This window comes from Notolepis coatsorum (assembly GCF_963971535.1).
Source record: "Notolepis coatsorum genome assembly, chromosome: 6".
Lineage (NCBI taxonomy): Eukaryota > Metazoa > Chordata > Actinopteri > Aulopiformes > Paralepididae > Notolepis > Notolepis coatsorum.
Window position 1 is genome coordinate 178915365 of NC_140170.1, and position 24589 is coordinate 178939953.

Below are 24589 nucleotides of genomic sequence, written 5' to 3' on the forward strand. Positions count from 1 at the left end.
ATGATGTGTTTCAATGAGCCTGGGTCACATGACAACAGTAGTAATATGTGTATGATGTGTTTCAATGAGCCTGGGTCACATGACAACAGTAGTAATATGTGTATGATGTGTTTCAATGAGCCTGGGTCACATGACAACAGTAGTAATATGTGATATGATTCAATGAGCCTGGGTCACATGACAACAGTAGTAATATGTGATATGATTCAATGAGCCTGGGTCCCACAATGAGAACATGTCATTTGTGTCCCCGATTCAAAAGGTTTAAATTACGATGACACAAATTATATTATAAATGTGCCCTCCTCCAGGGTCAGAGGTCAGACGTCAGGTGATGAATCGCTGGCGCCGCTCAGTGGACGAGCTGCAGGCCAGGAGGCGACAGCTGTGGGAGTGTGAGCGCGCTCAGGAGGCGCTCAGCAAGGTCACTTCCTGTTTCCAGCAGCTGGCCTTGTCACTCGGCAGTAACTCAGACGGCAGCTTCCTCAGAGAGGAGCTGAACGAGACCCGGGCGCTGGCCCACAGGATCTGTACAGGTAACTCGTGACCTTTTTGATTTGATTTGATTTGATTAGGAAAATTACAAGTATCATACATAACATTGAAGTATCATGACCCTGTACTCCAGAGGATTGCACTTAAAAGCATTACTTAAAACACTTATTACCAATGTGGTCCTCGATGGAAAACATATTAAAAACACAATAGAAACACGATAAAAACACAACAACAATAAAAACATAAAACAATACAAACAAACACAATAAAAACAACACAATACAACAAGACATAAAATACATTTCGTACCCTGCACTACACTAAGAGAAGATGGAACATTTTTATAATCTCCAATCCTACACTTCTTCCCAAAGAAGCACCTTTACTTTTTTTTAAACGCTTTAGTCTGGCTTTGCTTGATGTGCATAGGCAGGCTGTTCCATAAGGAGATACCAGTGTAAAAAAATTCTTTCTGGCCATCTTACTCTTTACACCAGGAACACAGCAGGACATAATGCTGGCTCTTGTGTTACGGTGGTGTTTGTTTCTTACCATATCTACATTTGAGGACATGCACTCTGGGGCTCTACCATTAACTATATCAAACATGTGGTTTAGTTTTAGTTGCTTGACTCTATCCTCGACTGGTAATAGCCATACTATTTTCCTTTCTGTGGGACCGATATGAGTCCTGGGAGGAGCATTTAGCATGTATCTAATGACGTTGTTCTGTGCAACCTGTAATTTGTTCTTTTGAGAAAGGCCACTATACCCCTTTAACCCCTCGTGTTAAAAGCTTCCAGCAAGGCAGCAGGTAACCATGGTAACCACTCCCTAAACATTCTATGGAGGGCAAAGATATACAGCACACTCAAAACATATAGCAAATTTTATTTTTCAAAGGTAAGTTCAAGTTTTGTTTTATTTAGGCGGCTGAGTGGGCAAGGCGCTCGCCACTAACGCAGGAGATGCTGGTATCGAGCCCAGCTCTCGCCGTTGCTACCGGCTTGGCCGGCCATCATACTAACACAATTGGCAGTGTTAGAGGGTGGGAAAGCCGGTGGGTGGGGATTGGACGTTGTGGACAGCGACTCCTACAGGTCAGTTGGGTTTGATTGATTGATTGAAATTTTCTTTTTTTTTTTTAACTTTATTTTTTAGCGTTTATCGCTTTTCTGGTCAAGCATGACCGACAGTTGTAGGGTGAAATGGGAGAGAGAGCAGGGGGAGACATTCGGCAAATGACGGCGAGTCCGGGAATCGAACTCGGAGTCAACCAGATCCGTGACGCAGCACGGAGTCCCGCGACGCAGCGCGGTAACATGGTGTGCTACTGGAGCACCCGATTGAAAACTTTATTAACAGATTGCAGAATGGGTACAGTACAGTACAGCTCAATACATACAATTGTTAAGGGGATGCAGACCAGAGAAAGACTTTCGTCTTGTTTACATCAGGGTCCCCCATTTTCAATTCATCATAACATATATGACATACATGACATACAGATAGACAGTACTGCTACATCTATACATTTATGACATACCAGATTTGCAAATACAGTACTGTTTGTGATACGAAAAGAGTCCAGAAAAGAGAGTATATACATTTGACGTAGAAACTGTACATTGGAGGAGGTGGGTAGGTGGGGGGGGGGGGGGGGGGCGGGAGGTTGGGTAGGAGGGGTGGGTGGGGGACACTGTACAACTGTACAAGCAAAACTGTACATTGGAATATTGACAAGACCATACTTGGTAAATTACTGTACATTGGAGGGGGTTGTGTTAGGACATTTACAGGGGCCAGTTTCGAATTGCAGTCTCCCGTAGGTGTTTTTTTAGAGTGTTTTTGAAAGTGGGTAGTGATTCACATTCTTTTACAGCTTTAGGTAGGGCGTTCCACATTGATGTGGCATAATTGCGAAACGTGTTTAGTCCCTTGTTTGAGCCGAATCTGGGTTTAACATGATTTGTGGAGCTCCCTCTGGTGTTGTGATCGTGGTATTCACTGACCTTTTGGAAGTATTTTGACATGTACATGGGTACCTTGGTCGTGTAGTGTATCTTGTAGACCAGGCCCATTGCAAGTTGCTGTACTCTGTCGTCTACTCTAAGCCATCCTAGGTTGTCAAAGTGGGCAGGGGTGAGATGGGTTCTAGGAGTAAGGTCAAGCAGTAGTCTGACCAGTTTGTTTTGAGATGTTTGTAATTTTGTTTTTAGCGCCTTTGAGGTGCTTTGGTACCATGAGGTGCAAGCATAGTCGTAGTACCCTTTAATGAGTGCTCCTGCCAGAGTCTTCAGGGTATTCTTGTTTACCAGAGAGGAGATCCGGTACAAGAATCGAGTTCGTTGGTTGACTTTTTTTATTACATTGGCTGCCATTTTGTCACAGGAAAGATTTGCCTCTAGGATGGAACCCAGGGTAGGTAATATCTTCTTTCCTTGTGACAATATTGTCACCCACTGTAACTGAGAAGCCGTCGGTCTTGCTGAGTTTGTTATTTGAACCGAAGAGAATGGACTCTGTTTTGCCCATGTGTAATGATAGTTTGTTATCAGCGAGCCGGTACGGCGGAAACAGGAAGTATCGGGGGCAGCGTGAGCCTCGCACGCGTTACTCCTCGCCACAGAGTTCGAGCTGTTGCGGTGAAAATATGTGACAGGCTGCCTCCTCGTGTACCGGAGGGGACACGTGATGCAAGGCTTCTATCCTCACTACAGCCGACCAGTGGGAGGCATAGTCTAGCAACGTTTAAGACAGGGGAGGGGAGAATTGGAAATACGAAATTGGGATGGGAGAAAAATAGAAAATGGGGACTGCCCGGTAGTACAAACCAATACAAATCTACAAAAACATATTTAAAAAATAAATAAAGAAATGCAAAATGCTAAAATTAGGTATGGTTGTAGTGCATATCCTTTTGTAATAAATAGATAAAATATGGTGTAGTGTTAACGTGTTCAAAGTGTCTAAAATGTGTGTTGAATGAAATGAATGAATGAATGAATGAATGAATGAATGAATGAATGAATGAATGAATGAATGAAAACTTTATTTAACAGATTGCAGAATGGGTACAATACAGTACGGCTCAATACATACAATTGTTAAGGGGATGCAGACCTGAGAAAGACGTTTGTCTTGTTTCCATCAGGGTCCCCCATTTTCAATGTTAATGTTAAATGTGAGTGGTTGTTTAAAGTGAGTGTGTGCATGTGGATGTGTGTGCAATGAATGTAGAATGGATGGGTTAGTGTTACATAGTCATTGAGCATCCTGATGGCCTGCGGATAGAAGCTCCTTCTGAGTCTCTCTGTACTGGCCATGAGACTCCAGTAGCGCTTGCCTGGGGATAGAAGCTCCTTCTGAGTCTCTCTGTGCTGGCCATGAGACTCCGGTAGTGCTTGCCTGACCGCAGCAGTGCAAAGAGGCAGTTGTTTGGTAACTTGTGACCTTTAACCCCTAGTGTTAACAGCTTCCGCAAGGCAGCAGGTAACCATGGTAACCACTCCCTAAACATTATATGCAGGGCAAAGATATACAGCACACTCAAACTTATAACAAATTGACCGTATATGCGTTTGTTTTTTCAAAGGTAATGGATCTGTAGAGCCAAAACAAACACATACCTTTAATTCAGAATTTAATCCGACAAGTTCTATTAAAGTGAAATAACTATGCTCGATATTGGCTTTTTTACCGATACCGATATACCGATATTGTCCAACTCTTAATTTCCGATACCAATATCAACTGATATCAACCGATACCGATATATGCAGGGTTTCTCCCCCCAAAAAATTGAATAATTTCAGGTAATTAACATTACATATCTCTTGTTGTGGAATTAACACAACATTATGCATACTTTTGACAATAAATAAAATCAGAATTTGTTCTTACTTGCTTGCCTGGGTAAATAAAGGTTATAGAAATGTAAAAGAAGAAAAGAATTAATGCAAAATGTGCAGATATAACTGCCATTAGAAAACAACAAGTACTTGTAACAGACCCCAAAATAATAAACGATACATTCAAAGAATTCTACTCCGACTTGTATAATTCAGAAACGACCTTTGATCAAAACAAATTGGACACATATCTCAATCAAATTATTCTCCCTAAACTTTCGGAGGACGACGCTAAACAGTTAGAAGCACCGATCACATTAGAAGAACTCAAGAAGGCCATATCCGGAATGAAAAATGGTAAGGCTCCGGGAAGAGACGGTATCCCATCAGAAATGTACCTTTCTTGTTGGGACATATTTGGACCCTTATTACTAAATATGATCTTATACTCAGTCAAGGAGGGGAGCTTCCACAAACACCACAATATCGCACTCATTTCAGTACTTCTCAAAAAAGACAAAGACCCCACCGAGTGCGGTAGTTACAGACCTTTAAGCCTCCTCGGAACCGATGTCAAACTGTACTCTAAGGTATTAGCCATCAGATTGCAAAAACATATGACGTCTTTAGTTCATCCGGACCAAACTGGCTTCATAAAAGGTCGCCTGATCAATGATAACATAAGACGAATACTGCACGTACTAGATGCAGACAAAGAGGACACCACACCTAAGGCGATGCTATCCCTGGATGCTATGAAAGCATTTGACAGGCTGGAATGGTCGTTTCTATGGGCAGTATTAGAAAGGATGGGGTTAGGAAAAGGATTCATTGATATGATTAAAGTATTATACAAGGACCCATCGGCCATGATTACAACAGGCACATTCATCTCCGAAATCTTTCCGGTATCACGCTCAGCCAGACAGGGTTGCCCTCTTAGTCCCGGACTATTCGATCTATCATTAGAGCCTTTAGCACAATATATAAGACAATCCCAATACATAGAACCAATCGTAATCAAGGGCACACAACATAAAATTAGTTTATATGCGGACGACGTAATATTGTTCATGCAAAACCCCAACACCACATTGCCGCATCTACTCAAGCTGATAGAGAACTTTGGTGATTTATCGGGATTTAAAATAAATTGGCCGAAGTCGGCTTTCCTTCCACTTAACATCCATGCAAAAAAAGACACAACCCTCCCAGGTGCGATACCCATGGTAAAACATTTTAGATGCTTGGGTGTGGAAATATTTCCACCATAAGACAAACGGTGAAGCACAATTACACAAAAATACAGAACAAAATCAAAGACGACCTGGACAGGTGGGCAAAACTTAAAAACTCAGTACAGGCAAGGGTATCAATAGTTAAGATGGATGTATTACCAAGAATCAACTTCATCAGCTCAATGCTACCGTTACCCCCTCCAGAGGGCTACTGGAAAAGATTACACTCCTCCACATACAAATTTATTTGGAATAACAAACCACCTCGCATAAAAAGATCCACCGCACAGAGAAATAAAGCAGACGGTGGCATGGCAATTCCAGATTTTTTACAATATTTTAAGGCTTTCACATTAAGACCATTGACAATATGGTTTGATCCCCAGGCTTTGGTATCTTGGAGAGAATTGGAAGAAAACATAGTAGCCCCACAGAGACTGAAGGACATAGCACACACTAAACTTCCAATCAAGCACTGTGAGCGGAAATTTGGCCCCATAATTACCCATGCAATCAGAACATGGCGGGAAACACAAAAAAAATATCATAACCCTCAAAAATGGCATAATCACACTCCCATATTCAATAATAATGCACTCTTAATGGGAAAACGTCCTATAAGATTCCCTATATGGGAAGAGCAAGGCATACACTCATTAGGGGATATTTTTAATAACCAGGGCTTCTGTAGTTATGGAGAAATATGCACAAAGTTTAACCTCACCGAGTCCACATGGCTTTTTTACATACAGTTACGCCTATGTTTGAGGTCTCACAGTGTTCCATTACACATACCAGTTGAACACCACAGATACCACAAATTTTTCTATGAAAGAGAAACATTGGGAGGTTTTGTATCAGGTTTTTATTATCAATTACTAACGTCCTCGTATGAAACCCTTCAACTAGACACTGTCTGGAGGAGGGATATTCCAGACCTGGAAAGTGACTTTGATTGGCAAGAAGTATGGGCAAATGTCCGTCTTACATCAAGGAACCCGGACCATCAACAAATCAATCTTAACTATATTCACAGGACATACTTGACTCCTATAAGACTGAACAGAATGGGCCTGAAACAGGACTCAAAATGCTCCCAATGTACAAATGGAGACGAAGGGACATTTATGCACATGTATTGGGACTGCCCACCAGTTAAGGCATTCTGGAAAGATGTGACCCATCAATTATCAAAACTCGTATCTTGGAATATACCAGTACACCCCTCTGTATTGCTTTTAAATGATGTTTTTGAGTTTGCAGTAAATCCACAGCTAAAGAGATTGGTCTTATCGGGTATCACAGTAGCTAAAAAACTGATCGCATCACGCTGGTTTCAACCGGAAAAAATGTGCCGGAAAGTTTCGTCTCTTACATATCTCGATGTGATATATCAAGAAATATCTACAGCAAGAATTCTGGGTCTCAACGAATCCAAAATGTCAATGTGGGTAGAAGTGGTGGAGAGAATAAAAGCTAGCTTATAATGGTAGTGTCTGGTTAGGAGTGAGGGATAATGGAGGTACTATCCAAGGAGGGGTCCGGGAGGGGGGGGTTCGAGCTAGAGCATATGTGTGTAGGGTTTTAGAAAATAGGTATTAGGGGTATGTCCTATATAAACATTTATATAATTGTTAATTTCTCTGGATATACACTGTATACGGCTAAAATGTTATTATAGACTTTTTTTGTGTGTCTTGTTTCTGTACTTGCATGTAATTTTAACCACCTTGACTGTTAATTTCATTATGCATTATGTGTTGAGTACTGACTTTTAATAATTTTTGTTTTGCAATAATAAAAAAAAAAAAAAAAAAAAATGTAAAAGAAATAAATAAAAAATAAAAAAATTTGAAAACCGATACCGATATTTTCCGATATCACATTTTAATGCCGATATCGGCCGATAATATCGCTAGGCCGATAATATCGGACATCCCTAGAAATAACCCTTTAAAAAGTCTGCCAAATTGATTTCACTTGTTCATTTGGACTGAAGAAATCAACATGATCTCAACCTATTAGCAGATTGTTTGGCTTGCTTCAAGAGAAATGCTATAAATTAATTTTTTTTACATCAATGCAAGATGAAATTATTTGTCAAGATGAAGATTGGTATTGCAAGATACAGGCATATTACCCAAATATTTACCGTAATACCTAACCTAACCACCTCACCTTAAAGTCTACACAAGGTCTTAACTCTTAATGTGTGTATCTATCTAGAACTGTACAGGCAGACTAACGTCTACACAGGGTGTTAACTCTGAATGTGTGTATCTAGGCCTGTATAGAATGGATAGTTCAGATTGACAATTTGACATAAAGTACAGTAGGTTGAAATACTTGCCAGTAGTGTAATCGATGCTAAGCCATTAGCTGACTTACCCGAGTAAGACCAGGGCCCTCATGCATCAACGTGTTCTACGCACAGATCTGTGCGTAACCCGTGCGTACGATCATTTCTAAGCAAAGAGTGGGATTCATCAATTTGAACTTGAACTTGACTTCGTGCGTACATCTACGCACAGGTCAGACCTGGCGTACCTAGCTCCCAGTGGTAGAATATATTATTACAACAAGGAAATGAGCTTCTGTGCATAATAACACTGGATGTTCTGTATGAACCGTAGTTCATTATAGTTCATTGTAAGATAGCAACAGTAGTGTAATTATGGTCAAAACCCTATAAATAGCATTTGGAATAATAGATCTTTCTCTCAGAATGAATGCAGCATGGTTTATATAGCGTTATCGGAATATACGGGGTGTAGGCTACTGACTGACTGCGCTCCGCGTAGCTTGATTGATTGATTGATTGAAAAGTTTATTAACAGATTGCAGAATGGGTACAGTACAGTACAGCTCAGTACATACAATTGTTAATTGGGGATGCAGACCAACTTTCGTCCTGTTTACATCAGGGTCCCCCATTTTCAATTCATCATAAATCATAAAGCTCAACTCGTTATTATTTTGCGCACAGACCACAGAAACACGGGAACGTTTTGATTATATTTAAAAGGCTTTACGTTAAACGAAACAAGTGGAATTTCGAAGCTGTAAGCAGAATAAGTCATATGAATATAGTGTTCTTCCCCCTTTTTACTGTACAAGAAAGAATAGAAAACGCATTGCAATGACACCATGCAGATAGTGGACAGACTATATGATGGGATTCAAGTTCGCGTTTTTGTTGCTCATAGGCATGCTGTCAGAGTCAGAGTATGATATCTTAATCAAACATTCTAGAACATTTGTCGTCACAGATCATGTCCTAATGGAACATAGGCTATGGCATGGATCGTGATATTGTGTGGACTGTTATTATTACTGTACGGCGGTACCACCCATTGTGACAGCAGCCTTGAGTCCCGCACACAAACATGATGGAATTCAAGTTCATGTATTGAAAGGCAGGATACATCATACATGCAGTGAGATTCATTGTTCTTGTATATGCTCTCGTATTATATTGTTTATATAGGCTACCCAATACTGACATCAAAATAGATTGTAGTATGCCTCTAGAAATCATATGCAGCAGGTAGAAAATTTACGGGAGATCCATCGCGATTTGGAATAGAATTGAGGAGAACTTTAATCCGTGGGTATTAATCAAACAACACGGGAAAAGGCAGTCATATTCCAGCGCGGTCTTTATTAGCCGACAACAAAATAGATGCCTCTAAAAATCATATAGCCAATCGAACACAACTAATAAAGGCATTCATATTACAGCACGGTTATAATGACACACAACCAACGCCAAACAGTGGTCAACGAACGGTCTTTATTAGTATTTTGAGCTGTCCAGGCAGAATTGCAGCAATGGTCTTAGGGAGCCGTTGATATCTGACATCACCGTTTACAAGTCCGCCTTTTATTTATCCCATAAATCATAATACGCGATAGTGTCTTCTTGGTTCGACAGCAGTGAATTCTCCGCAGAGTCCCGCTCGGGTCGGTCCATTATTTCACATCCCATGGGGGGTGTTTCCTCATTTTCATGACCATATATGGATAATCATGCACGAGCATTGACGGTAGAACAAAGTGGTATTCATCAACACGGCAGGGCATAGAGCCTGCGTACGCACGTGTGATGAATGCCGACTTCCCTGTGCGTACGCTAGTTCTACATTCCGTGCTTACGTGTGGAAGTAGGTCAAGTTCTACGTCCACGTTGATGCATGAGGGCCCTGTAGTCCAGGTTCTGTCCGTGTTCCTAGTGAGCCAGGCAGCACACAGGATCTGGAGACAAAATAGATGTAATCCACACCACAACATGCACAAAAAAAAAAAATTTAACCATCCAAAACAGAATGTTTGCATGTTGTGGTATGGATCAAAACTTGTTTGTTATTGGATCCTTGGAAGCTGCCCGGCGTGCTTGGAACACGACCAGCCCATCAACCACAGGTCTCTGTAAGTCAGCTAATACCACAGAACATCAACCACGGGTCTCTGTAAGTCAGCTAATACCACACAACATCAACCACGGGTCTCTGTAAGTCAGCTAATACCACAGAACATCAACCACGGGTCTCTGTAAGTCAGCTAATACCACAGAACATCAACCACGGGTCTCTGTAAGTCAGCTAATACCACAGAACATCAACCACAGGTCTCTGTAAGTCAGCTAATACCACAGAACATCAACCACAGGTCTCTGTAAGTCAGCTAATACCACAGAACATCAACCACGGGTCTCTGTAAGTCAGCTAATACCACAGAACATCAACCACAGGTCTCTGTAAGTCAGCTAATACCACACAACATCAACCACAGGTCTCTGTAAGTCAGCTAATACCACACAACATCAACCACAGGTCTCTGTAAGTCAGCTAATACCACAGAACATCAACCACAGGTCTCTGTAAGTCAGCTAATACCACAGAACATCAACCACAGGTCTCTGTAAGTCAGCTAATACCACAGAACATCAACCACAGGTCTCTGTAAGTCAGCTAATACCACAGAACATCAACCACAGGTCTCTGTAAGTCAGCTAATACCACAGAACATCAACCACAGGTCTCTGTAAGTCAGCTAATACCACACAACATCAACCACAGGTCTCTGTAAGTCAGCTAATACCAGAACATCAACCACAGGTCTCTGTAAGTCAGCTAATACCAGAACATCAACCACAGGTCTCTGTAAGTCAGCTAATACCATAGAACATCAACCACGGGTCTCTGTAAGTCAGCTAATACCACAGAACATCAACCACAGGTCTCTGTAAGTCAGCTAATACCAGAACATCAACCACGGGTCTCTGTAAGTCAGCTAATACCACACAACATCAACCACAGGTCTCTGTAAGTCAGCTAATACCACAGAACATCAACCACAGGTCTCTGTAAGTCAGCTAATACCACACAACATCAACCACAGGTCTCTGTAAGTCAGCTAATACCACACAACATCAACCACAGGTCTCTGTAAGTCAGCTAATACCACAGAACATCAACCTGCAGGTAAGTCAGCTAATTGCTATGCATTGATTGCACTACTGGCAAGTATTTCATACCATTGTATGTCAAAAAGTCCAAACTATCTCTTTAACCCTTTATGTGTGTATGTATGTAGGCCTGTCCCGACGCTTGGTGTGTCTGCTGTCAGATGGTGATTCCAGTCAGTCGGCTCAGGAGGAGCGAGGCAGCGCTGCGCGCCTCTGGGTTCTCTTCCTGTCCGCGCTGGAGACCTTCCTTCAGGATCTCCTAAAGGCCAGTGATCTGATTGGACAGTTCCCGCTGACACAACGCAACGACCGCCGCTCATTGGTCAACACAGGTCAGCAATAACAAAATAAAAATATATGTACAATGTACATGTGTAAAGATAGGTCGCTGCTCTTTCTCCTAGAGGTCGCTGCTCTTTTGTCTAGAGGTCGCTGCTCTTTCTCCTAGAGGTCACTGCTCTTTTGTCTAGAGGTCACTGCTCTTTCTCCTAGAGGTCGCTGCTCTTTTGTCTAGAGGTCGCTGCTCTTTCTCCTAGAGGTCGCTGCTCTTTTTCCTAGAGGTCACTACTCTTTCTCCTAGAGGTCACTGCTCTTTTGTCTAGAGGTCGCTGCTCTTCTGTCTAGAGGTCACTGCTCTTTTGTCTAGAGGTCACTGCTCTTCTGTCTAGAGGTCACTGCTCTTTTGTCTAGAGGTCACTGCTCTTTTGTCTAGAGGTCACTGCTCTTTTGTCTAGAGGTCGCTGCTCTTTCTCCTAGAGGTCACTGCTCTTCTGTCTAGAGGTCGCTGCTCTTTTGTCTAGAGGTCACTGCTCTTTCTCCTAGAGGTCACTGCTCTTTCTCCTAGAGGTCACTGCTCTTTTTCCTAGAGGTCGCTGCTCTTTCTCCTAGAGGTCACTGCTCTTTTTCCTAGAGGTCGCTGCTCTTTCTCCTAGAGGTCACTGCTCTTTTGTCTAGAGGTCGCTACTCTTTCTCCTAGAGGTCACTGCTCTTCTGTCTAGAGGTCACTGCTCTTTCTCCTAGAGGTCGCTGCTCTTTCTCCTAGAGGTCGCTGCTCTTTTGTCTAGAGGTCGCTGCTCTTCTGTCTAGAGGTCACTGCTCTTTTGTCTAGAGGTCACTGCTCTTCTGTCTAGAGGTCACTGCTCTTTTGTCTAGAGGTCACTGCTCTTTTGTCTAGAGGTCGCTGCTCTTCTGTCTAGAGGTCGCTGCTCTTTTGTCTAGAGGTCGCTGCTCTTCTGTCTAGAGGTCACTGCTCTTCTGTCTAGAGGTCGCTGCTCTTTTGTCTAGAGGTCGCTGCTCTTCTGTCTAGAGGTCACTGCTCTTCTGTCTAGAGGTCGCTGCTCTTTTGTCTAGAGGTCGCTGCTCTTCTGTCTAGAGGTCACTACTCTTTCTCCTAGAGGTCACTGCTCTTTCTCCTAGAGGTCACTGCTCTTTCTCCTAGAGGTCACTGCTCTTCTGTCTAGAGGTCGCTGCTCTTTTGTCTAGAGGTCGCTGCTCTTCTGTCTAGAGGTCGCTGCTCTTTCTCCTAGAGGTCGCTGCTCTTTTGTCTAGAGGTCGCTGCTCTTCTGTCTAGAGGTCGCTGCTCTTTCTCCTAGAGGTCGCTGCTCTTTTGTCTAGAGGTCGCTGCTCTTTTGTCTAGAGGTCGCTGCTCTTTCTCCTAGAGGTCGCTGCTCTTCTGTCTAGAGGTCGCTGCTCTTTTGTCTAGAGGTCGCTGCTCTTTTGTCTAGAGGTCGCTGCTCTTTTGTCTAGAGGTCGCTGCTCTTTTGTCTAGAGGTCGCTGCTCTTCTGTCTAGAGGTCGCTGCTCTTTCTCCTAGAGGTCACTGCTCTTCTGTCTAGAGGTCGCTGCTCTTTTGTCTAGAGGTCGCTGCTCTTTTGTCTAGAGGTCGCTGCTCTTTTGTCTAGAGGTCGCTGCTCTTCTGTCTAGAGGTCGCTGCTCTTTCTCCTAGAGGTCGCTGCTCTTCTGTCTAGAGGTCGCTGCTCTTTTGTCTAGAGGTCGCTGCTCTTTTGTCTAGAGGTCGCTGCTCTTTTGTCTAGAGGTCGCTGCTCTTTTGTCTAGAGGTCGCTGCTCTTTTGTCTAGAGGTCGCTGCTCTTCTGTCTAGAGGTCGCTGCTCTTTCTCCTAGAGGTCACTGCTCTTCTGTCTAGAGGTCACTGCTCTTCTGTCTAGAGGTCACTGCTCTTCTGTCTAGAGGTCACTGCTCTTCTGTCTAGAGGTCACTGCTCTTCTGTCTAGAGGTCGCTGCTCTTCTGTCTAGAGGTCGCTGCTCTTCTGTCTAGAGGTCGCTGCTCTTCTGTCTAGAGGTCGCTGCTCTTTCTGTCTAGAGGTCACTGCTCTTTCTCCTAGAGGTCGCTGCTCTTTCTCCTAGAGGTCGCTGCTCTTTCTCCTAGAGGTCGCTGCTCTTTTGTCTAGAGGTCACTGCTCTTTCTCCTAGAGGTCGCTGCTCTTTTGTCTAGAGGTCACTGCTCTTTTGTCTAGAGGTCACTGCTCTTTTGTCTAGAGGTCGCTGCTCTTTCTCCTAGAGGTCGCTGCTCTTTCTCCTAGAGGTCACTGCTCTTTCTCCTAGAGGTCGCTGCTCTTTCTCCTAGAGGTCGCTGCTCTTTCTCCTAGAGGTCACTGCTCTTTCTCCTAGAGGTCACTGCTCTTTCTCCTAGAGGTCACTGCTCTTTCTCCTAGAGGTCACTGCTCTTTTGTCTAGAGGTCGCTGCTCTTTCTCCTAGAGGTCGCTGCTCTTTTGTCTAGAGGTCGCTGCTCTTTCTCCTAGAGGTCGCTGCTCTTTTGTCTAGAGGTCACTGCTCTTTCTCCTAGAGGTCGCTGCTCTTCTGTCTAGAGGTCGCTGCTCTTTCTCCTAGAGGTCGCTGCTCTTTTGTCTAGAGGTCACTGCTCTTCTGTCTAGAGGTTGGCCTTGATATGATATGATATGTTTTGATACATTTGTATTTATACGCCCCAGCCCGGGTGCAGCCCGGGAAAGATGAAAACAAAAAGACAAGAACCAATACGAAAAACAGACAAAAATACATACGGGCCAACCAAGTAGACAACAGACATAAATACACCTGTCACACTACAACACAGAACTAGCTCAAGGATTGTTACGGAGAAAAGGTGAATTTTGAGCAAGGCCTTAAAAGTCCGTAGAGTGTTAGTGCAGATTTAATGGTTAGCGGGAGCTTGTTCCAGAGTTGCGGAGCTGCAACTGTGAAAGCTCGGTTTCCCTTTGTTTTGATTGTGGGATCTTAACCCTTTCACTACCACACTACAGAAGGTTAACCTTTCACTACCGTCTGTAGTGTGGTAGTGAAAGGGTTAACCTTATGTAGTGTGGTTGTGAAAGGGTTAACCCTTTGTCGTGTGGCAGTGAAAGGGTTAATCTTCTGTAGTGTGGTAGTGAAAGGGTTATTAACCTTCTGTAGTGTGGTAGTGAAAGGGTTATTAACCTTCTGTAGTGTGGTAGTGAACGGGTTATTAACCTTCTGTAGTGTGGTAGTGAAAGGGTTAAGGGTTATTAACCTTCTGTAGTGTGGTAGTGAAAGGGTTATTAACCTTCTGTAGTGTGGTAGTGAAAGGGTTATTAACCTTCTGTAGTGTGGTAGTGAAAGGGTTATTAACCTTCTGTAGTGTGGTAGTGAAAGGGTTATTAACCTTCTGTAGTGTGGTAGTGAAAGGGTTAACCTTCTGTAGTGTGGTAGTGAAAGGGTTATTAACCTTCTGTAGTGTGGTAGTGAAAGGGTTAACCTTCTGTAGTGTGGTAGTGAAAGGGTTATTAACCTTCTGTAGTGTGGTAGTGAAAGGGTTATTAACCTCCGGTATAGTGTGGTAGTGAAAGGGTTAACCTTATGTAGTGTGGTAGTGAAAGGGTTAACCTTATGTAGTGTGGTAGTGAAAGGGTTAACCTTCTGTAGTGTGGTAGTGAAAGGGTTAAGGCAGATTTGGCCGTTGGATCTCAGGGATTTGGAGCTGGATGATCGCAGCAGGAGTTCCTTGATGTAAACTGGGGGGCGAGACCGTTCAAGGCTTTGTAGGCGAACGTGTGAGCATTTTTAAATGCACTCTCTGTTTCACAGGGAGCCAGTGTAGGGATGTAAGGAGACTGGAGACATGTGGTCCCTCATGTTGGCATTACAGATTCTGCTAGATCTGTGCCGGCCGTGTTTTCCTTTTTACCCCCTTGAATGCCATCATCCACTTCAATGTTAGCGTTAAAAACGCATAATCTATGTTTTAAATTATGGCTATGTGTCTAATCTGCCCGTCGCTTATCAATGACTTGTTTGCAGTCAACATTGTCGAAACGGATTGTTTTTTTAATCGGTTCATATCCTTTTTATAGCATTTCGAAAAAGCTATCGTTCTCTCGAAAATTTCCGGAAAATAGAAAGATTCCCCCATGAACTGCATTTATTGGAATATTCTCGAATACACTAGACACGTTGTCATTTGTCGGCCTATTTATGAATCGTTTTCAAATAAACGCTAGATTATCGATAGTATATGTGTACTTATGCACGATATAGAAGCGGGCTGAAAAATCTATTCTCTCATTTCCTCAACATCACACACACACACACACACACACACACACACATACACACACGGCACATGCTGATATCTCAGTGAATACAGCTCTGATTATCCTAAAACTGGTAACATAGACTCCTTACCTTAGATCAGATGTTCTCCAAAAAGATTATTCCAATTCCTGATCGCCATTCCAAATATCGATTGCGTTTATTGATTGATTATTGGCTGCTGTAAATATATATTCCACGCTGCTTTCCAACTCGCGATCACTTCCCTCATCATCAGACGGCTCGCCAGCATAATGGAGCCAGTAGGCTCCCCCCACAGGGATCCAGCAGTATCATCGAATGGCCTGCAGTTACACAGGGATAGACGATAGGGGGCGGTATTTTCCCATCTGAGCTCCTAGGGTCTGCTGTACCAACGGGAGACTCGGTTGATGAAATATGAATTCAGATCGCTAATAAAAAAATCAAACAACAATTAGCGTCGTCGGCACTCAACGGGGGGCATGATAAGACGACAATACACGTCGCTGGCACTCAAAGTGTTAAGGTCTATCCTAATCCAACCCCAGGTTCCGGGGACAGTGTGTCAGGAGTGGCGGCCCGCGCTGCGTCGGTCCAGACACCCTGGCTGACCCTGGAGGAGCGGCAGAGCCCGGATCTGACCAATCACATCGCGGGACTGAAGACCATGCTGAGCGAGATGCAGCAGAAGGTGAGAGCCATAGAGGTGAACTACAGGACAGGACACTTCCTGGCATATCACGGAGAGAGGCTGGATACACAGTGGGAAGAGGGAAGACAGGCGGGAACACTTATGGGAGGCGATGTCCGAGGCGATTAGAGAAACTGACTTGTGCTGAATAGCAATCAACTGCTTAAATATCAGGAACGTCAATTACAAATAAAATATTTTTCTAAATTCGTTATTTTCCAAATCGTTAAAACCTTGTGCTTTGTAAATCGTGAGATACGTCATTAGGATGCACCCAAAATATAACAAAAATCCTTTTGAACAAAGATCCACTGAATGACATTCTCAGTTGAAAGGACTGCAGAGTGTCCGTCCACACAGTGAGGAGCGCTGGACTGTGTGAGAGCCTTTCGGCAGGACACTCACAGCCCCAGACTGAATGAATGAATGAATGAAAACTTTATTTAACAGATTGCAGAATGGGTACAGTACGGCTCAATACATACAATTGTTAAGGGGATGCAGACCAGAGAAATACGTTTGTCTTGTTTACATCAGGGTCCCCCATTTTCAATTCATAGTGTAGCGACTGCCCTGTTAGATATTAGATCCAATAAAAGGCTGACCTGCGTGATCACAGGCTTTGTTTAGAAGGTTTGGTTTGTTGTCACTGGCAATGTGAACCATGACTGAACCAATAAAAAAACATCTATTTAACTTAAAATTGGAATAATTTCAAACAAACTTAGGTCTGAAAACACCATTTTGTTCTCAATTCATCAGAAACTGTGAGCACTGGGGTCTGGAGCACAGCCCAATTGCTGAACACACGAGAGGAGAAAGGAGCGGTTTCAAGGGTGTTTAATTGTCAAATGAGCAACACGGGAATTGGGGGGAATAGAACGGGGTTATGTTCTGTCTTGTGGCTGCCGCGGCGGCAGCGAGCGAGCAAGCGGTCCTTGTGCTTGTCTTGGAAGCTGCTGGGCTGCAGCGGGAGAACAAGTGTTCCTCTTCGGGGACAGGAGACGTCCAGGCAGGGACGGCGGTCCTTTGGGGCACAGGAGAGAACAGGTTAGAGTAGGCAAATACAAGGTTGGAATCCAGCAGAGCTTCAGGCAGAGACGTCGTACCTGGGTAGTGGTAATCAATACCACGACAGCTTCTGGTCAGCGTCGAGGGGTAGAAGTAGTCCCCCCATCAGGGAAGGATTGAGTGCAGCTGTGGAGAGTGGGGTGCCTGACCGCGTGCGAATTAGGGGGATGGAGTACAGCTGGGCGTATGAGGGTAAAGGGAGGGGTGGATGGAGAAGGAGAGGATGAGGAGGAGTGTGCAGTGGATGGAGAGGGGGATGAAGAGGAGCGTGTGAAGGACGTGAGGGGAAAAGGAGGGGGAGTGAAGTATGCCCGTGCTGTGATTATGACAGAAACACCAGCAGAACACGTTGTATAGTAAACCATGTGTAACAGGCTTGTGCTGATCTTATTTATTTGATGGTGTAAAGACTCTGAGGTCAGAACGCTCTTGGTTTAACCCTTTCACTACCACCCAATTAACATCCTTAATTGAAAAGATCATGCTGTTCCTACCGAGTTCATTAATAGATATCACATTATATTCTATATTTGGTTCTGTTTATTCTGTTTTTCTGAACACTTTGAAAACCTTGAAAACCATTATTTTAAGAAGGTGACGATATGGCAAAGATCAGAAATCTGCATTTGGACGAAACATCACCTCTGCAGCTTCACACTGAGGATGATAGAACATCAAAGTCAAGGTCAAAGTCAACTTTATTGTCAGTTTTCTATTTGTGAGGGGGCGGTCAGGTGGCGTAGCGGAGATTGCGCTCGTCACCAATGCAAGAGGCTGTGGTCTCGACTCCTGGGGTCAGCATTGCTTGGGGCTTGGGCTGATCGCTATACTAACCCGTTTGGCTGGGTTAGGGGGAGGGCAAGTCATGGGTGGGAATCTGGTGTTGTGGACAGCGACGCCTACAGGTCAGCTCTGGGCGCTTGCTCAGCGGAGGCAGGACTTGATGAAGGCAGCGTGACCTCCCACGCGTTACACTTCACCAATGAGAGTCCTCGCTGCCAGGTGAAAAAAGAGTCACTGGCTGTGTCGGAGGAAGCGTGCGGACGACTTCAGGGTTCCCTTGTACCGACCAGTAGGAGAACATGCGCAGAACAAACAGGTAGGGGGGGGGGGAATTGGCACAACGACTGAATTGGGACGGGGAGAAAACAGAGAAAAATCGGAGAAAGAGAGGATTAAAAAAAAAAAAAACATTTCTATTTGTGCAAGACATACAGAACATTTTAATTACGTAGCATGTCAACATTATAGACCAGAGGAATCAGATCATTCAGTTTGTGACTGAGAATGCCACCAATTTAATAACTCACATGTTCTTCCTGTGCCCCATCAGTTGAGTCAGTATGTTCTTCCTGTGCCCCATCAGTTGAGTCAGTATGTTCTTCCTGTTCCCCAGGACAGTTGAGTCAGTATGTTCTTCCTGTGCCCCAGGACAGTTGAGTCAGTATGTTCTTCCTGTGCCCCAGGACAGTTGAGTCAGTATGTTCTTCCTGTGCCCCAGGACAGTTCAGTCAGTATGTTCTTCCTGTGCCCCAGGACAGTTCAGTCAGTATGTTCTTCCTGTGCCCCAGGACAGTTCAGTCAGTATGTTCTTCCTGTGCCCCAGGACAGTTGAGTCAGTATGTTCTTCCTGTGCCCCAGGACAGTTGAGTCAGTATGTTCTTCCTGTGCCCCAGGACAGTTGAGTCAGTATGTTCTTCCTGTGCTCCAGGACAGTTCAGTCAGTATGTTCTTCCTGTGCCCCAGGACAGTTCAGTCAGTATGTTCTTCCTGTGCCCCAGGACAGTTCAGTCAGTATGTTCTTCCTGTGCCCCAGGACAGTTGAGTCAGTATGTTCTTCCTGTGCCCCAGGACAGTTGAGTCAGTATGTTCTTCCTGTGCCCCAGGACAGTTCAGTCAGTATGTTCTTCCTGTGCCCCAGGACAGTTCAGTCCATGTGAACATGCACACTCTCTCCTAAAGCTAGAAATCAAAGAGAGAACCCTCCAATCTGTAACTGGGATGTAAGATCTGGGGCTGCTCCATAGACAATGAATGGGACTTGATGATATCATGTTTTATGTCTTTCACATATGAGAGAGTGCTAAATACATTCCCACACAGAATCCACAGGCACCCGACATGGAGGTCCTCCTGACCACAGGGTTTGGAAAACGTTCTCTGTGAGTTCCCTCTGTGTAGGTTTCAGTCCCCATCTGGTCAGTGGAGGCCACCCAGCAGGCGTGGGCGGAGGCTGCTTCTCTGACAGACACGCAGGACCAGGAGGAGACCCTGGAAGACCTCATGGAGGTGGTGGAGGTAGTCTCCCATGACAACAAGATGGCTGCCTGCTGCCACCCAACCTGCTGCAGGCTGGGCTGCATGCTCTGTCTGCTCTCCTAGCTAACATAATGATATACTGGACTCAACTAGCTAACATAATGATATACCAGACTCAACTAGCTAACATAATGATATACTGGACTCAACTAGCTAACATAATGATATACCAGACTCAACTAGCTAACATAATGATATACCAGACTCAACTAGCTAACATAATGATATACTGGACTCAACTAGCTAACGGAACTATATTAAACTAGCTAACAGAATGATATACTAGATTCAATTAGATAACAGAATGATATACTGGACTCAGCTAGCTAACAGTATGATACACTGGACTAAACTAGCTAACATAATGATATACCGGACTCAACTAGCCAACATAATGATATAGGCTAATAGACTCAACTAGCTAACATAATGATAGGCTACTAGACAAGCTAACAGAATGATATACTGGACTCAACTAGCTAACAGAATGATATACTGGACTCAGCTATCTAACATATTTATACCGGACTCAACTAAATGGTAAATGGCTGTAGAATGACACCACCAATCCCCCCACACATGAACACAGCACTCATCTCACTACTGCTCAAGCCGGACAAAGACCCAACCCTACCCTCTAGCTACCGCCCCCTCTCACTGATCAACACAGATATTAAAATAATAACTAAAGCGCTAACCACCAGACTGGAAACAGTCATATCCACCCTAATTCACCCCGACCAAACAGGATTTATTAAAGGACGCCTCGGGTCAAATAACATGCGCAGATTATTCCATCTAATGAATATAATCAAACAACAAAACCTTGATGTAATAATCACCTCACTAGATGCAGAAAAAGCTTTTGATAGAGTAAACTGGTCATTTTTATTCCGGACATTACAAAAATTTGGTTTCGGAGAGTCGTTTATTCATTGGATTAAAACACTATACACGTCACCCAGGGCCACTGTTACTACTAACGGACTAACATCACAAAGCTTCACACTTCACAGGGGAACCAGGCAGGGATGTCCACTCTCCCCCTCTCTTTTTGCCCTTTTTATTGAACCTCTCGCAGCAGCAATCAGACAAAATGATGATATCAAAGGAATCATTACACACAATACTCACCATAAGATCAGCCTCTATGCAGACGATGTGTTGTTATACCTACAGGAACCAACCAATTCACTACAAGCAACTACCAAACTCATAGACTCCTTCTCTAAAATATCAGACTATGCTATAAATTGGTCAAAGTCAATCATCTTGCCATTGTGGGGGGGTGATAGGAGTCCTGCAGCTCAGAGCCCATCCTTCCCCTTCCCCTCAGGGAATATCAGATATCTAGGAATCAACATTTCACCCAGACTGTCAGAGTTATTTCAACTCAATTTCATCCCACTGTTAAAAACAATAGAAGACGACACACAAAGATGGCTAAACTTACCACTCTCACTAATAGGTAGAATATCAACTGTCAAAATGTCAATTCTCCCAAAAATAAATTATCTATTCACTATGATCCCAACCCAGCCTACCACCAATTGGTTCAACTCCTGGACTCCACCATTACTAAGTTTTACTGGAAGAATAAAAAAGCAAGAATTAAGTTAACCACCCTTCAAAAAAACAAAAAACAAGGAGGACTTGAAGCACCTAACTTTCTCAACTATTATCTGGCCAACCAATTAATATACATCTACAAATGGATTCACCCTACCCAACAATACAACCCCTGAGATGACATTGAGAAGGACATGTGCATGGAAATCTCACCACAAGATCTGCCATTCTTTAGCACAAGCATAAAACATCACTCTTGTTTTAGGAATACAGTCATTTCCACAACTCTGACAGCCTGGTGGAAAGCCAACAAAATCACTGGTAACACACTAACCCCCTGTAAATACACACCAATCTGGCACAACCCTGACTTTCAACTCGGCAAATCACCCATATACTTCCCAGCTTGGAAACAAAAAGGCATTACTCATCTTCACCACATCTTCACAGACAACAGCCTAATCACTTATCAAGATTTGACTGAAGGATACGGCATTGGGACAAACCAACACTTCCAATTTCTACAGCTGAAATCAATTTTGAAATAAAAAATTAACACTACACAGAATGATCTTGAACCACCTCCAATTATATTAGCAATGAATAAATTAACATCACAGAGGAAAATATTTTCAAAAATATACAAAATACTGGCAAGCGCAGACACTACATTCCATCTCCCCTTCACAAAATGGGAACAGGACTTGGCTTTCTCTCCCAATGCCGTATCCTGGGAACAAATTTGCACCAACACATTCACAATGACTAACAACACTAACCTTCAATTAATCCAATATAAGGTGTTACACAGAGTACATATCACACAGCACAGGATGTTTCAAATGGGATTTGCAAGCACAGATGTATGCTCCCATTGCACCCTCAACACCCCAGACAACTATTTCCATGCCACCTGGCTCTGCCCACCTGTTCTAGACTTCTGGAATTCCGTCATCAATACACTATCCCGGGTCATGAGCTGCAGCATTCCTCTCTCCCCCTCCCTCTGCCTACTTGGGGATACTACTGCTATCAATTTATTAGTCCAGAACACCAAACCCCTACTCGTTTCTCTAGCTGTTGCCAAGAAAACTATCCTCTTAAACTGGAAGACAAGAAAAAAGGTGAATACTGGCCAATGGTTAGGCCTTCTCTCAAATTACATATCACAGGAAACAATCTCAACCGTGGATCACATCGAAGTCTCACAATTTAATAACATCTGGAAATTGCTTGTGGATAATCTAGGCTCCCAATCATAGGAGATTGACCTGTGAGCCATCCACTCCATAACCCACCCTTCTCTCAATCCCCCTCTACTTTACTTACTCCCCTCTCTGCCCCCCCCCCCCCCCTTTCCCTTGTCATGTGTATTCGTTGTTGTCCTTCATTGTCCTTAGTTGTAATTTGTTTGTCAATATCTAGTCTGAGTTCCCCCCCCCTCCGATAGGGCAATGAAATATATATTTTTTAATATTTTTCTTATTTTACTACACTTTTTATTTAATTTTGTACTGTAAATAATTAAAACGTATAATAAATAATAAAGTTGTCCCCCGAAGAGGGGGGGGGGGGTGGATGGAGTGCCCTCAAAAAAGGGCTGGGAAAAAAGCTAAAAAAAAAAGAATGACACCACCAATAACTAGCCAATGGGTAAACATACTGTCCGCTCAACTAGCCAATATAATTGATTATGCTGAAAATACCACTCTAATACCCCTCTGTTCTCTGTTTCTGTATCTGAAATGCAAATTAGTTGCTCCCACTCCCCAACACCGCACACCAGAATGGTAAATGGTTGCATTTATATAGCGCTTTTATCCAAAGCCCTTTACAATTTGTTCCTCACATTTGACCCATTCACTCACACATTCACACACCGACGGCGGAGGCGACCAGGCAAGCTGCCAACCTGCTTGCCAGGAGGGGGGTTGTGTTAGGGGTTAAGTGTCTTGCTCAAGGACACTTCGACATGCTGCCCGGGAGGAGCGAGAATCAAATCGGGAACCTCCAGATTTCCAGACGACAGCACTACCTCCCAAACCACTGTCGCCCCAGAACTGTGCATGAACAATCAAACGAAATTCAGATCAAACTGTCAAACTAGGCATTGCAGATTAAATATGACTCAAGATCCAGCAATATCATATCAAACTTACCACAAAAAATCTTGTCAAAAACATCTTAGGTTCAACTTTAGGTAGAAAAGATAAGGTTTATGAGCCTAACAGGGAAGACATGTTGTGCTTAAATCAAACTAAAATTTTGTAATGGAAACAACATTACAAAATCATACAAAGTAGATGGTATGATGTGTTGTTCACTAGAATAACTAGAAAAAGTAGATGAACATTGTGACATCATCGAGGGGAAGCAATTCTGAATAGCTTGATTAGGCTCTCGCTATGTTGAAACAAATCTGTTATTATGAATACTTATGAATCAGGCGGACTTCAATTCCTTGACTTCACCGCCCTTATTAATACCAAGTCAATTGGATTATACACTTTTGAACTTCATACCCCATTACACATTCTCGTGGTTTTAAATTGAGTTTAGTCTGTAATCATACGTTTGAAAAAATTTCGATTTCCATCAACAAATGCTGCTCGCTTGGTCCCTCATTCATAGACATAACTTCTCACCTCACAAATGTTTTATTTGGAATAATAGAAACACAAAAAAAAACAAATTCCTGTTTCATGAGAAATGGTTCTTAAATAATGTTATCTTGATGATTATTTAATGATGATGGACTATTGCTTAGCTACTCAGAATTCCTTACTCAGTTTGGTATACCTGTAACGCCAAATTAATATGCTGTAGCCATAGATGCAATCCCTTTTGGGGTCCTAATGCTCTTAAAGAAACACACCAACATTTTGGGAAATTAGCGTATTGTCTTCTCCAGAGAGAGACAAGAAGATAGATACCAGTTTCCTCTCTGTGCGTTCAGTAGAAAGCTATCTGGCTGCATGTTAGCCTAGCTTAGCACAATGAATGGAAGCGGACAGTGCCGGTTAGCCTAAGCATTGTCCAACTAACACCTCTCCCGAAGGCTAACCAGCACTGTCCGCTTCCATTCATTGTGCTAAGCTAGGCTAACGTGTTACCGGTTCTGAATCCGGTTGATACTCCTCTGGGTGAGATGTGTTTTTTGTCTACTAGAAATAACAACAGAGGTATATGTAGCTTTACAAAACACCTTCATTGGAAAGATATTTGGTATTTATTTGTTGGGTAAGAGAGGCCTATTGGGATGTTAGATCCTAATGTGATTTTTTTTTATTTGCCTTACCTTACTACTTTTATTTTCTTTTAATCTTTTTTATGCTCG

General features: G+C 43.3%; 1 protein-coding gene across 1 annotated transcript; it reads left to right on the plus strand.

Moving 5' to 3' along the window:
- Positions 1 to 334: 334 nt before the first annotated feature.
- Positions 335 to 19746, plus strand: LOC311229787 (regulator of G-protein signaling 9-binding protein; the record flags this gene model as incomplete). Its single annotated transcript, XM_084315861.1, has 4 exons — positions 335 to 536; positions 11183 to 11386; positions 16151 to 16293; positions 19546 to 19746. The coding sequence occupies 4 exons, from the start codon at positions 335 to 337 to the stop codon at positions 19744 to 19746; spliced, it is 750 nt and encodes a 249-aa protein (XP_084171987.1).
- Positions 19747 to 24589: the final 4843 nt, after the last annotated feature.